This window comes from Bos taurus, chromosome 12 (assembly GCF_002263795.3).
Source record: "Bos taurus isolate L1 Dominette 01449 registration number 42190680 breed Hereford chromosome 12, ARS-UCD2.0, whole genome shotgun sequence".
Taxonomy (NCBI): domain Eukaryota; kingdom Metazoa; phylum Chordata; class Mammalia; order Artiodactyla; family Bovidae; genus Bos; species Bos taurus.
In genome coordinates this window covers 19,204,891-19,218,371 of record NC_037339.1, presented here as the reverse complement: position 1 = coordinate 19,218,371, position 13,481 = coordinate 19,204,891, and the positions used below count along the sequence as shown (strand labels likewise).

Sequence of the window (13,481 nt, the reverse complement as noted above, 5' to 3'; positions counted from 1 at the left end):
AAATACAAACACAAATTACAAGAAGAAAATGTATGTTCTCTTTTATTTCTATAACGCCTATAAAGGCTTATAAAATTTTTTCTTTAAGGGTGAAATGAGTAAATTGAGCATTCTTTACCAATTGGTCATTGAGTTATAAATAGCAGAAACTTGCCCAGCTCAAGCATGTTTTTAAAATCTGAGCTTTGACTTGTAGCTGTCTGAAAGTCTATAAAATGCATTGTTAGAACTACATGTCTGGAACACATTAAGTGAAAAATGAGACCAGCCTTTTTTTTCCCCCCACTTCAAGGCACGTGAGATCTTAGTTCCCTGACCAGGAATTGAACATTGGAAATACAGAGTATTAACCACTGAACCGCCGGGCGAGTCTTGCCTTTGTTTCTTAATTTATTTGCCATGATTCATTTTAGCTTTTAAGTTGATTTTGTTAGCAGCTCAATTAGACAGTATAGTCCAGTCCCATTTTAGAGCATTTAATATGAATTAAATGGTTTTTAAACCAAAATTCCTGATACATTGAACTTAAAATCTTTTAAGTCAATAAACATTGTGGAATTGTCCTCATCACCCTCTAGGTTGATAGTAGGAAAACTAATGGCAGGGAGAAAGTATTTTAAATATTTGTAGCTATGTCATAACATATACATGAAGAATTTCCTGAAGGCTACTGTGGAACTCAAGCAGTGATGTCTCTGGGGGTGAGATTGGGGATTGGGAAAGAAAGAGACTTTTACCTTTTACCTTATAGCTTTTTGTAAATTTTTTTTAACTTACAGCACATATCACTTCAATAATTTTTAATTGTTAAAATGGTAAAACAGCAGCCCACATTACCAGAAAGGATGTCGGAAGAGTAAAGAAAAGTGTGACGGAAAGTCAGCATGCTGTGGGGGTTGGGAGCACCGATGTGGGGCAAGGACAGGTGAGTTGTAACAGGAAAAGAGCCCTTATCAGGGTGAGCCCTGGCAGTAAAGACCTGGCCTGCCAGTACAGGAGATGCAAGAGACGCGGGTTTGATCCCAGGGTCGGGAAGATCCCCTGGAGGAAGGCATGGCAATCCACTGCAGTATTCTTGCCTGGGAAATCCCACAGACAGAGAAGCCTGGTGGGCTACAGTCCATGGAGTCACAGAATCGGATGCAACTGAAGCGACTTAGCATGCACACACACAGTGAGCAGAAGCCCACTCTGCAGCTTCTCTGCAGACTTAACTGGACAACACGGAGAATTCACTCAGCGTGTCACCTGGAGCCAGGAGGACAGGGGGCTAGCATGTCGATGGCTGTTCGTTCACCAGAAGGGCACAGGTAATTTGAAAAGGGTGTGCAAACACCATGACCATTTTCCCTTTCTTTTTGCAATCATGGCCATTGGCTCTCCTTGCTTTTTATCCTTGGGGTGTGTGTGTGTGTCCGTGTGTGTGTAGGACACGTTGAGGCTGGTGAGAAGTGTGAGGGCAGAGGACCTCTGGGACCATGGGGTCCTGAGTCAGGAACCCAGAAACGCAAGGGACAGCGGTTCATTTTTGACAAAGTGCTGTATGTTGTTGTTGTTCAGTCAGTCGTGTCCAACTCTTTGCAACCCCATGGACTGCAGCATGCTAGGCTTCCCTGTCCTTCACCATCTCCGGGAGTTTGCTCAAATTCATGTCCAATGAGTCAGTGATGCTGTCTAACCATGAACAGTATGAAAAGGTGCTATATATATATTTTTTAAGTATTTATTTATTTTATATATTTGGTTGTACCAGGTCTTAGCTGTGGCACATGAGCTCTAGTTCCCTGCCGCTGCTGCTGCTAAGTCGCTTCAGTCGTGTCCGACTCTGTGCGACCACAGAGACAGCAGCCCACCAGGCTCCCCCGTCCCTGGGGTTCTCCAGGCAAGACCACTGGAGTGGGTTGCCATTTCCTTCTCCAATGCATGAAAGTGAAAAGTGAAAGTGAAGCTGCTCAGTCGTGTCCGACTCTTAGCGACCCCATGGACTGCAGCCCACCAGGCTCCTCTGTCCATGGGATTTTCCAGGCAAGAACACTGGAGTCGGTTGCCATTGCCTTCTCCGCTAGTTCCCTGACCAGGGAGCAAATCTGGGCCCCCTGAGTTGGGAGCGTGCAGAGTCCTAGCCCCTGGGCCACCAGGCAAGTCCCATGTATCTTTTTTTAAATTAAGCCCTACTGTGAAAAATTTTAAGCAGGCACAGATGTAGAGAGACTAGTGTAATGAGCAGGTTTGGTGTTTTCAAATTTTGCTGCACTTGCTTCATTTGTCACTTTTTTCTTTTTCTCCCTCCCTCCCTTCCCCTGCCCTTCCTTTTTCTTTCATTATTGCTGAAGTATTTTCAAGGGAACCCAGACCTCCTGTCCTGTTGCCCCTACATCCTGAGTGAGTTTCTCTGTAAAAATTCAGGCTGTGCTCCTTAGGGGACAGGTGTCTGCCTCTCAGACAGTGGTAGGAATAATTGCACTCACTCCGAAATTCTTGACGACAGCCTCAAGCCCAGTCAGTCAGTCAGGGAGTCTGCCCTGGGGGCTGCCACGAGCTTGGCCTTCCCATGACTGATGGCCGGTGGCAGGTGAGGGACGCACAGCCCACTCCTACTTGAAAGGCTGGGGCTTAAAAGGCTCTGACCCCACAACCCTCCATGGGGCCCCCTTCCTCCACGCCTGGCCCTCCACTGACGGCAGTCCGCCCGGGCCACCGCTCAGTGAGGTCAGTGGACCAAGTGCCGCACTCAGGGCTTCCAGTCAGTAAGAGACACTCTGCGAAATGTGAAGATCTAGCCTAATTCTGCTCATGACTCTCTCATTCGTTCAGTTCTTCATTCATCAAACATCTGTTGAGAGCTTTACTCTGTTGCTTTCTATTGATGAGGGAGTTGAAACTCAGAGAGGTCAAGGTAGCAGGGAATATAAGAAATAAAATCTGCTGTGTTTTTTTTTTTTTGCTCACTCACCCAGATCTCCAGCCTGCAGCACAGGGCGCTTACCCCTCCATCTCTTCAGGCCCTTCTTCCCAGTTAAGCAACACCCTACTGATGGCCTTTGCTGCTTACCAAGCACCTTTCATCTGGTCCTTAAAATCTCCAGGTAGCTGTTGAGCTCAAACATGAATTTTAGTTCTGGCTGGCTAGTTCTTCACCATATAGTATGATTAAAGACTTTTGGAGCTGATAACCTTCCAAGTTTATTCTGCAAGTTAGTATAAATTTCATCTTCCAGAGCCTGGAAATAATTTTAACAGGGAAGAAAAAGCGCTTTGTGGTTCATTTGATATAAAATATGAATTCATGGGAGGAAGTAAGTCTGTTTCCATTCTCTAAAATTCTACAGGTAATTTTCGCTCTTGGCAAATAGTAACTAGTGTTTCCAGTGACTTTGATCTTGATCTTAGATCCAGGTCCCCATCCTGCATTTACCCACAGAATTCCTCCTGAGGAAAGAGCCAGACAGGATGTCAGGGTCCCGGTTTGCAGATGGCTCCAGTTGAAGAGGTTGCTCGTGGAAGGCATGAGATCAACAGTCTAATTTTGGGAAGTCCTTTATCTCACAGATAGGTGGACTGAGCCCCACAGAGAGTCATATTCAGCTCAGCCTCATTGCCCCTACTGGCCAGTCCAGCAGATGTATTTTTGTCTAGAAAGTTCCCCAGTCATGCCAGGGAAGAGATGTGGACTTCCTACGGCTCTGCTAAAAATAAAAAAATCAGCTGGTGAGAATAAGGAGCTACAAAGTAGACAGGGAGTACTTCTTGTTTAAAAACATTATCTCGTGTAATTTTTTTTATCTCCTTTAAGGACTAGGATTTTCATATATGCTCTGAAATAAACCACACTTACCTATTAGGTAACTTACAGAATGTTAAGAAAAGGGAAAATATAGAGCTTCCCTGGTGGCTCAGTGGAGAAGAATCTGCCTGCCAATTCAGGGACACCGGTTCGGTCCCTGATCCAAGAAGATTCCACTTTGCCGTGGAACAACTAAGCCTGTGTGCCATGGGTGCTGAGTCCATGCACTGCAGCTACTGAGGCCTGTATGCCTAGAGCCTGTGCCCAGCAACAAGAGAAACCGCTGCAGTGAGAAGCCCTCACACCTCAAGAAAGAGTAGCCCCCGCTCGCCGGCAACTGGAGAAAGCCCGAGCACAGCAATGATGACCCTGCACAGCCATAAATAAATACATAAATAAATCTTTTAAAGGAAGAAAAGAGAAACCAGCTTCAAGCCTCTGTTCAGCAAAGAATGGAATGGACAAGAAGCTGTAAGATTATGTTAATGAGATGGGGAGAAAGTAGGGTTTCTTCTCTCAATTAGAGAAAAAGAAAGGCAATTACAAACTGTGGCATAAACCAAAATATAAGAAAGTCCTGGCCCAAAGTTGAAGGAAACTAAAATGTAGCATGATTTTGAGAGATGTATGAAGGTAAGAAAGAATATTCCATTTGCCACATTCTTCTTAAGTGACAGAAATACTGATTTGTAGAGTAGGAAGTTGTGGCCTCTTCCAATGAACACTGTTTATATAATAGCCATATTGTCAGTAGAGCATTGATTGACTTTTCAGCTTTGAGAATCTACTTACAGATAAAATGAGGAAGACAAATACATTTACAGAACAAGAATGGAAATACGATCAATCTCAGCAGTGTACAAAGTGAACAGAGGCTGAGAGAAGTGGGGAGGAGTGGGAGAGAGCTTGCTGGGGGTTCTCATACTCGCCTGATATCACAGAAGTCCATATACTGCACAGCACTGATGAAGGAGTCAGGTGAGGTTTGAAGCTTATTCCTGAAGTTACAAATTCGGGATAACTAACCGAAGAATTAAAGAGAACTCGGCTACAGTCCATGGGGTTGCTAAAAGTCGGACACGACTGAGCACCTTCACTTTCACTTTTCACTTTCATGCGTTGGAGAAGGAAATGGCAACCCACTCCAGTGTTCTTGCCTGGAGAATCCCAGGGACGGGGGAGCCTGGTGGGCTGCCGTCTATGGAGTCGCACAGAGTCGGACATGACTGAAGCGACTTAGCAGCAGCAGCATGTAGCTGTTAAAAGAGTTCAGAACACGCCACTCCAAATTATTGCCACTTTTGCATGTTGAGGATTTTGAACAGAAGGCAATTGAGAACAATAGATGCGGAAGGTCACTCTGATCTCCCCGCTTTCTAGCTCAAATCAGGTCTTTGAATTTCCCTTGAGAAAGGTGCTCTCCCTTTACCAGGAGGAAAAGAACATTCATTTCACTAGACTGGGAGTCAGTGCTGAAATGGTATTGTGTAAGTAGCCCGACTCAAATAACCCTTGTCTTCTGTTAGTTTCTCCCCATGTATTTCCTGGGGACAGTACTCCTCAGCCCAAGCCCCCTGGTCTCTTCACATCCCTGCAGTTACTGGTCTTTGGGTAAAAAGGCGTATGAGTTTTGGGGCCTGACAGCTTATTCAGGTCATTTTCCTTTTGAAGATTCCCATGTACATGTCAACATAGTAAATCAAATGTGTATGCTTTTCTTTTTAATCCATTTATGTCAATTAATTCTTAAACCAGCTTATAGAACCTAAGAGGGGAGGAAGAAGTTTTTCCTCCCCTACATTATCAAAAATTGGATGGAGGGAAGGGAAGGGGAAACAGTATAATTTATATCGTAATTTTTCAGGATGGGCAGTTAATAGTGGGCCTTCCCCAGTAGCTCAGCTAGTAAATAATCCACCTGCAATGCAGGAGACCCCATTTAGATTCCTGAGTCGGGAAGATCCCCTGGAGAAAGGGTAGGCTACCCACTCTAGTATTCTTGGGCTTCCCTGGTGGCTCAGACTGTAAAGAATCCACCTGCAGTGTGGGAGACTGGGTTCGATCCCTGGGTTGGGAAGATCCCTTGGAGGAGGGCATGGCCACCCACTCCAGTATTCTTGCCTGGAGAATCCCCAGGGACAGAGAAGCCTGATGGGCTTCAGTCCATGGGGTCGCGAGTCGGACATGACTGATCGACTAAGCACAAAAAAATAGAAATAGTAATATAAGTATAAAGATAGTTGCCAGAACTACAGTTAGAAGTGGTTAAAACTGGTAGCCTCTGGGAAGTTTTGTACTAGAAGTGAGCTTAGGGTTTAGGCAGAGACACTGTTCTGATGTCATATAAGTGATTGTTTTGGTAAAAAGAAACCAAAAAAAAGTTATATTGACCAGCAACAAAATTTTTTTAAAGGAACAACATAATCAGATATCTTAGAGAATCCTAGTTAATCCAGTTTTTGAAATCTTAGGCAAAGGAACATTTCTCTGATGAAATGCTAAATATAATTGCAGAGATTTCCTTACCCAAAATTTTAAATATAGCCTGTAAGCATTTTTAATTTTCCTGAATTTGCCCTTATGCAAGAGGAAAGATCTAGTTCCTGCTCTGATAGTGATACTTAAATACCATGTTTGTTAAGAGAGATCTTGGGGTTTTTTTGGAGGTGAGATGCAATGAAGTACTCTGAAGTACTTCTGGATTAATCCAGAATTCAGCTTATTTACTATAACATTTAGACTCTTGGACAAAATTTTCAGCTTATTTTTTTTCCCCATCTGAACACACCTCTGGTTTTAGAATGCCAGTCACTGAAAACTAGCACTTACTATATGAACATTCACTTCGGATGGATTCATTTCCAAGCTCAGCCTTCACCTGCCCCTGCCCATAAACACTGGGATTGCGCGGTGCGGGGCTGAGGGTGCTGGCCGGGACGTGTGCTCCTGCACGCTGGGCAAGGGGTGCTGCCCGCACAGGGGTGTGCCTCCGGTGCCATCCTGTGGGTGTGATGCTGAATTAGAGCATGTTTTCCTTTTCTTCTCTCTAGGAAGGCCCTTATGTCTACTTGTCTATGGTGGGAAACATCACACACTCAGATGCCTTGATCGCTTCATTGTGTGAGTAGTGTAAAATGCTGGCACTGCCACATGTGGGGGGTCAATTCCAAGTACGGCTGTCCATTAAATGAGTACCTATATCCCACGTTGTATGATTCTGTTTGCATGAAATGTCTGGAAGAGACAGATCTATGGAGAGAGATGACAGATTAGTGGGTGCGTGGGGGTGCAGGAAGGGAGTGGGATTTGGCCAGAAATGGGGAATGACTAACAGTGGGTATAGGTTTCTTTTGAGAAGTAGAAACTAACGTAAAGTGAGGTTGTGGTGATTCAAATCTGGGAAAGTACTAAAACTTGTTGAATTATACACTTTAAACAGATTTAAGAAAAAGCAGACCTGGCACATGGATTATATCTCAATAAAGCTGTATTTTAAAATGTTTGCAGTGAGTACAGATTGAGGAGTCTGCAGTATTTAAACTGGGTGTTTTCCATACTTTTAACATTTATTTGTATATAAATGTATATATATTGTACGGGCTTCCCAGGTGGCTCAGATGGTAAAGAATCTGCCTGTAATGCGGGATACCTGGGTTCCATCCCTGGGTCAGGAAGATCCCCTGGAGAAGGGCATGACAACCCACTCCAGTATTCTTGCCTGGAGCATTCCATGGACAGAGGAGCCTGGTGGGCTACAGTTACATGTATGTATTCTAGTAGATAATTTCCAGAACTCTTCCTGCTCTACAGAGACATTAACTAGTTTTCCTTAATGATCCAGTGGTCAAGAATCCACCTTCCAATGCAGGGGACACAGGTCCGATGCCTGGTTGGGGAACTAAGATCCCATATGCCTCAGAGCAACTGAGTCCATGTGCTGCAACACAGACCCAGCACAGCTGAACAGAAGGACACAGATTGCTTGGGGTTCTTGTTAAAATGCAGATTCTGATTCAGAGGGTCTGGGGTAAGGCCTCCTGGATAGTGATCTGTGGGCTGTCCTTTGATTTTGGTTCACCAGGATGTAGAACTTGTTAAAGATGGTAAGGAAGACTTTATTCCACAGAGACCACAGCAGTGGGAAAGAGATTGGCTCAACCCTTAATACAGGGACGTGTGTTCATGTTCAGTCACTCCGTTGTGCCCGACTCTTTGCAACCCCATGGAGTATAGCCCGCCAGGTTCCTCTGTCCATGGGATGCTCCAGGTCAGAATACTGGAGAGGGTGGCCATGCCCTCCTCCAGGGGATATTCCCAACCCAGGGATCAAATTCACGTGTCTTACATCTCCTGCATCGGCAGGCAGGTTCTGTCCCACTGGTTCCACCAGGGAAGCCCCAAAATGGAATTCTCCTGGGCAAGAATAATGGCGTGGGTTGCCATTTTCTTCTCCAGCGGATCTTCCCAACCCAGGGATGGAACCCAGGTCTCCTGCATTGCAGGCGGATTCTCTACTATCTGAGCCACCAGGGAAGCCCTAAATACAGGGATAGGTGGGGATTTATAGGCTGGGAACAGGGTCGGAGTCAGTGGATGGAAAATTATTAAGAAGAAACATCAAGGCTTGGGGACTGATGATAGACTCAACAGGATCCTTGCTAAAGGCAGGCCAGGGTATTGATATAAAGGGTGGGGGATGAGGAATTAGATTTCATATCAGGAGTGATTGGTAATCTACACTCCCTGTTTATAGCAGCAGTATCTATTATACAGCAGCCAAGACATGAAACAACCTGAGTGTCCACTCACAGATGAGTGGATAAACAACCTGCATTGTATTTATCTGACTCTTCAACCCCATGGACTGTAGCCCGCCAGGCTCCTCTGTCAATGGAATTCTCCAGGCAAGAATACTGGAGTGGGTTGCCATTCTCTTCTCCAGGGGATCTTCCCTTCCCATGGATCGAACCTGGGTCTCCTGCATTGCAGGTGGATTCTTTACCACCTGAGCCACCAGGGAAGCAGAATATTATTCAGCCATAAAAAGAAGGAAATCCTGCAGTTTGTGATGACAGACTTTGAAGAACATTATGCCAAGTGATAGAAGCTAGACAGAAAAAAATGAAAACGACAATATCTCATTTTTATGTGGAATTTGAAAAACCGAAACTCATTTTAGAGAAGGATCAGATTTGTGGTTACCAGAGGCAGGGGCTGGGGAGAGGTGGAATTAGATGAAGATGTTCAAAAGGTACAGACTTCTAATTATACAATAAATTCTTACTAGGGATGTAACGTATGACAGAGTCAATACAATTAACACTGCAGTGTGGCATTTATAAAGCTGTTGAGAGGATAAATCACTAAGGTTACTCAGCAGGATTCTTGGGCTGAGCCCAGAACCCAAGGTGCTGGGGCCTTTTGGAGAAAGGGTTTCGGAGGAGGCTGACCTGAGTTTGGTTAAGAAAAAGAATCGCCGCCCCTCGCGTCCTCGTCTCTGCCCTGTGGCAAAGGCCGCAGCGTGGCTTTGCTCCTGGGTGCCTCCTCCAGCTCTGCCTGTGTGTCTTTCTCTAAACCTCTGCCCGGGCCTGGCGGTCAGTCACAGGAAAAAGGACGAGGATCACATTAGGTTTGTTAATGCTCTGCTTGTCCTTTCCCTCCCTTTATAGGCGTTGAACCTGCAAAGAGATGGTCAAAGTTAAGCGGTAGATGAGAGGCCAGAGGTCTGGTCCACTGGGGCGGGCAGATAGCAGGGCCTGCCGCTCCCCCCGGCCCCCACTTTCACATGCACGCACGCACGCACGCGCGTGCACACATATCCTGTCTCCTTCAACTTGCTGAATTACCTCTAGTTTCAGACACACCAAGCGCGCTCAGCCCCAGGCTTTTGCTCAAACTTTTCCCCTGAAACACCTCTCCCTCCCCTATTCAGGGCTCGCCTCCTATGATTTAAGACCTGAGATTTTTTGTTTGTTTCTCCATTAAATGCACTTTATTTCTGTAATTCAAATTATTTCTTAGCACAAGTTCCATAAGAGGCCGTTTGATTTAGGGAGTGAGAGCTGTGTTTCAGTTCATACACACTTCCGCAAGGTGGGGGCAACTGACGCACCACTCGAGGGTCTATGTGGGGCTCGTGTTAAGTGACCCCCTCCTCTAACTGGCCCTTGAGACTGGACCGGGAACCTTTTGGGACAGAAACGAATGGTGGGCTGGCCACTGATCTGTGGGGTGCTTATCCTCACTTCATCGCCTTGATTGCTGGCGGTTGGACGGCATCCTCGACTCGATGGACACGAGTGTGAGCAAACTCCGGGAGGTGGTGAAGGACAGGGAAGCCTGGCATCCTGCAGCCCGTAGGGTCACAAAGAGTCAAATGCAACTGAGCAACTGAACACCAACAGTGGGAGGTCTGGGAGTAAGAGAAGAGCCTGAGATTAAGATCCAGGGTTGCGTGTGCCTTGACTCCTGGTAAAATCCAGAGGCCCTCAAACACCCTCAGCACACAGCCCCTCCCCACCCTGCTTGCCCGTATAATGGAAGTCTAGACAAGCAGCCCCCAACCCCACACCCTTCCGGCTTGCAGACCAGCACGGCGCCTGTGTGTCCCTAAGGAGCCAGCTTCAGTGCCCTGCCAGCGCTCAGAACTACTCCAGCAGGCCAGCCACGTGGCCCGTGGGAGCAGGGCTCACCCACCCTTAGTGCACAGCCCGCCTCCCATGGCCCCCCCCCCACCCCATTCCCTCTGTGTCCTAGTACGGCCCCCCTGTGGCCCCCCGTGGCCCGTGTCCTCCTCTCCGAGCCTGCGAGTCTCACATCACCGAGGAGCCGCCGTCAGCCTCATCCGTCCAGTGTCGCCCGCCTGTTGTGTGCTGAGCCGCCCCATGAGCCCAGGGTGGACTCTCTCCCTCCCCTGTAGGGTGAGGAGGAGGTGATCCGAACCCCTCATCTCCTGGTCTGTGCAGTGCCTCCCTGGCCCCATTCTCTGCCCCCGTCACTTACTGCATGAGCCACCAGCAGGCAGACTTTGTGTTCTGTGCTAGGCATTCTTGAGGTCTAGCACAGAGGCGTCTATATGCTACTTCCTGGTGGTCCAGTGGCTAAGACGCCCCACTCCTGATGCCCCGGGTTCAATCCCTGGTCAGGGAACTAGATCCACATACTGCAATTAAGAGTTCCCGTGCTGCTCCTAAAGATCCCGAGTGCTGCAACAGAGACTGAAGATCCCTTGTGCCACAGCTAAGACCCAGCGCAGCCAAATAAATTTTTTTTTTTTTAATGAATGAATAGGGTTATTTTTGTGAATGTCTGAATACCCACTAATCTCTTCGCTCCTAAAGCACTGACCTTGCACTTGTGATATTTTCTTAGATTTTGGGTACGCTAGGAGCTGTATCCCACCTGTTGTATCTGTGTTTAAAGGGAAAACTTTTACTTTCACTGTTAGCTGTTTTCCGGTGAGGTCACGGCTGGCAGTCAGCTCAGGACAGGCTGGACGCCTCTGCCAGTTGCGTCTGCCTCTCAGACTCTCCACTCAGCGTGTCTCTCTGTGTTATCTCATTTAATAGCTCACTCTGTTTACTGGCCTGTCCTTTCCCTGAGGACAGCCTTTCATCAGAAACCTCTGTCCCCAGCCCCGGAGGGACCCTAACTCTAACCATTAAGAGACTGTTGTTTTGTGCTGTTCAGACCAATCAATCAGATCATGTAGCTAATTTGGGACCATTCATAGCTTTCCTAAGTTATGTGAGAACCGTAGTTGAAGCAAAGAGGTGGGGGCTTTGGGGTGTTTTTTTCCCCCACTGGTTATGTGAGATCTTAGGACCAGCATGTATTACTTTGGCAAACAGAAAAAGAAAGAGATAAAGACAGAGAAAAAGAGGAGGGAGAGGAGGAGGAAGGAAAGAAGAGAGAAGGAGGGAAGGAAATATGACTTCATGCAAGGCCCGCGGTCCAGGCCTTGCATGAAGACTCTCTGACCTCATGGTGCTTTCTAGAAGAAACCATCCTGATAATGGGGTCTGAAAAGATTTCTTAGTGCACACCTACCCCCGGGTCAGCACAACTGGGGCTTTTGTGGTGGCTGTTGTTAGTGAATACTGTGTCTGTAGCAGACTGAAATGCCCTCTTTGTCCATTTCAGATTCATTCTGTAGTCCAGGCTGTGTTGCTCCCCTCCCCTCCTTGCTGGCCCCTCAACACTCAATTCCTCTTCAGTTATTAATAAATGTGTTTTTATAAACATTTCCTGAACAGTAATTTTCCCACGTCTGACTAATACAAACTTTATATTGAAATTTTAAAGTTAGGAATTATAATGCATCTACCAAGATAATTATTAAAGATTACTTTGCAAAGTCTGACTGTGTCGAATTGGTTTAGAATTCTGCTGCTTATGATGGAAAAGGAGGAGGTGAAGAAGCCACACCTGTGAAAGCACTTTGGAAAATGCAAATCATTTTACAAATGTAACGTGATGTTGTTATCATCACTTGTGTCCGGTGGTAATGGGTTTTTGTCTCAGGACCCCTCTTTCCTTCCACTAAGGCATCATGAAGACTGTAGAGAGAATGGCAGTTCAGTTATTCTTTTTACCTCCTCCAAATGTGGTGGGGGGAGGTCATTTCCACCAACTGTCCTAAAAATAGTTGCCAGATGAGTAACAAAGTGTTTTGTTTTTAGGGAAAGAATATGGCAAAGCTGATGCAAGATGGCTTTATTTTGATCCAACCATCGTGTCTGTGGAAATTCTGACGGTCGTCCTGGGTGGATCTCTGGCCCTGGTCCTCGTTTATGCCATCGTCAAAGAGAAACATTATCGGTAAGTGCTCTTCCCTATCCGGCTGGAAAGAGGAGAAACACCAGCTGTCCCGATGCCAAAGTGACATGTGGAGTGGATGACGACCACCGTTCTTTGTTAGACGAAAAGTGGAGTAGAAAATCATCTGATATAGCTTAATTTCGGATCGGTCAAAATAAAAAACACTAGAAATATGATGGTAGTGACAACCTCGATCCTGTATAGACAAGCACAGTGTTAGCAGCTTTGAGTGATTGGCCACCAATATTGTGGAAAATCAAAGAGTAGTTATTTTCATCCTCTGCCCCCAAATCATTCTAGAAACTTCTCTTCCACCTGTCACAAAGAGAAGTCTCTTATGTAATTCTGAGCTGGACATACAAGATAGCAGCTTATAGAAGGTATGAGGAAGGCAGAAGAGTGGGGAGATGGAGGAGAAAGACGGCAGATTAGCCATCCATCAGTCAGGCCCTGAAACTGTGGGCTCCGCCCCCTCCCTCCATTTCCTTCCTCTCCTCCTTAGGGACAGGGTGACCTAGGACGAACAGATTGCTTTCCCGGGAATGAGTCCCAGGGAATGGTTTTAGACTCCTGTCAGCTGGGCACAGTAGCATTCCATTTCCACCATCTTGTATCAAAGAAGCCTGTGTAAAACTTTGTCATGAAATTTCAGACTTGAAAGAAACCTCAAAAGTCATTTAATGCACTTGCCCCCACCCAATTTTACCTAGAGAGTTGGCAGGAAAAATTTCCTTCTGGGTGCCTTGTAGTTGTTCAGTCGCTCAGCTGTGTCCGACTCTTTGTGACCCTGCGAACTGCAGCGTGCCAGGCTTCCCTGTCCCTCACATCTCCTGGAGCTTGCTTCTGGGTGCCTTACATGTCCACGATCGTGGCTGTG

The 13,481-nt window shown here is 46.4% G+C and overlaps 1 protein-coding gene across 1 annotated transcript in view; it reads left to right on the top strand.

The window, feature by feature from the left end:
• Positions 1-13,481, top strand: part of EBPL (EBP like) — a 29,469-nt gene that overhangs the window by 14,554 nt on the left and 1,434 nt on the right. The window contains 2 exon segments of the mRNA NM_001205739.1: positions 6,835-6,904; positions 12,466-12,604. Of these exon segments, the coding sequence (NP_001192668.1) occupies positions 6,835-6,904; positions 12,466-12,604 (209 nt within the window).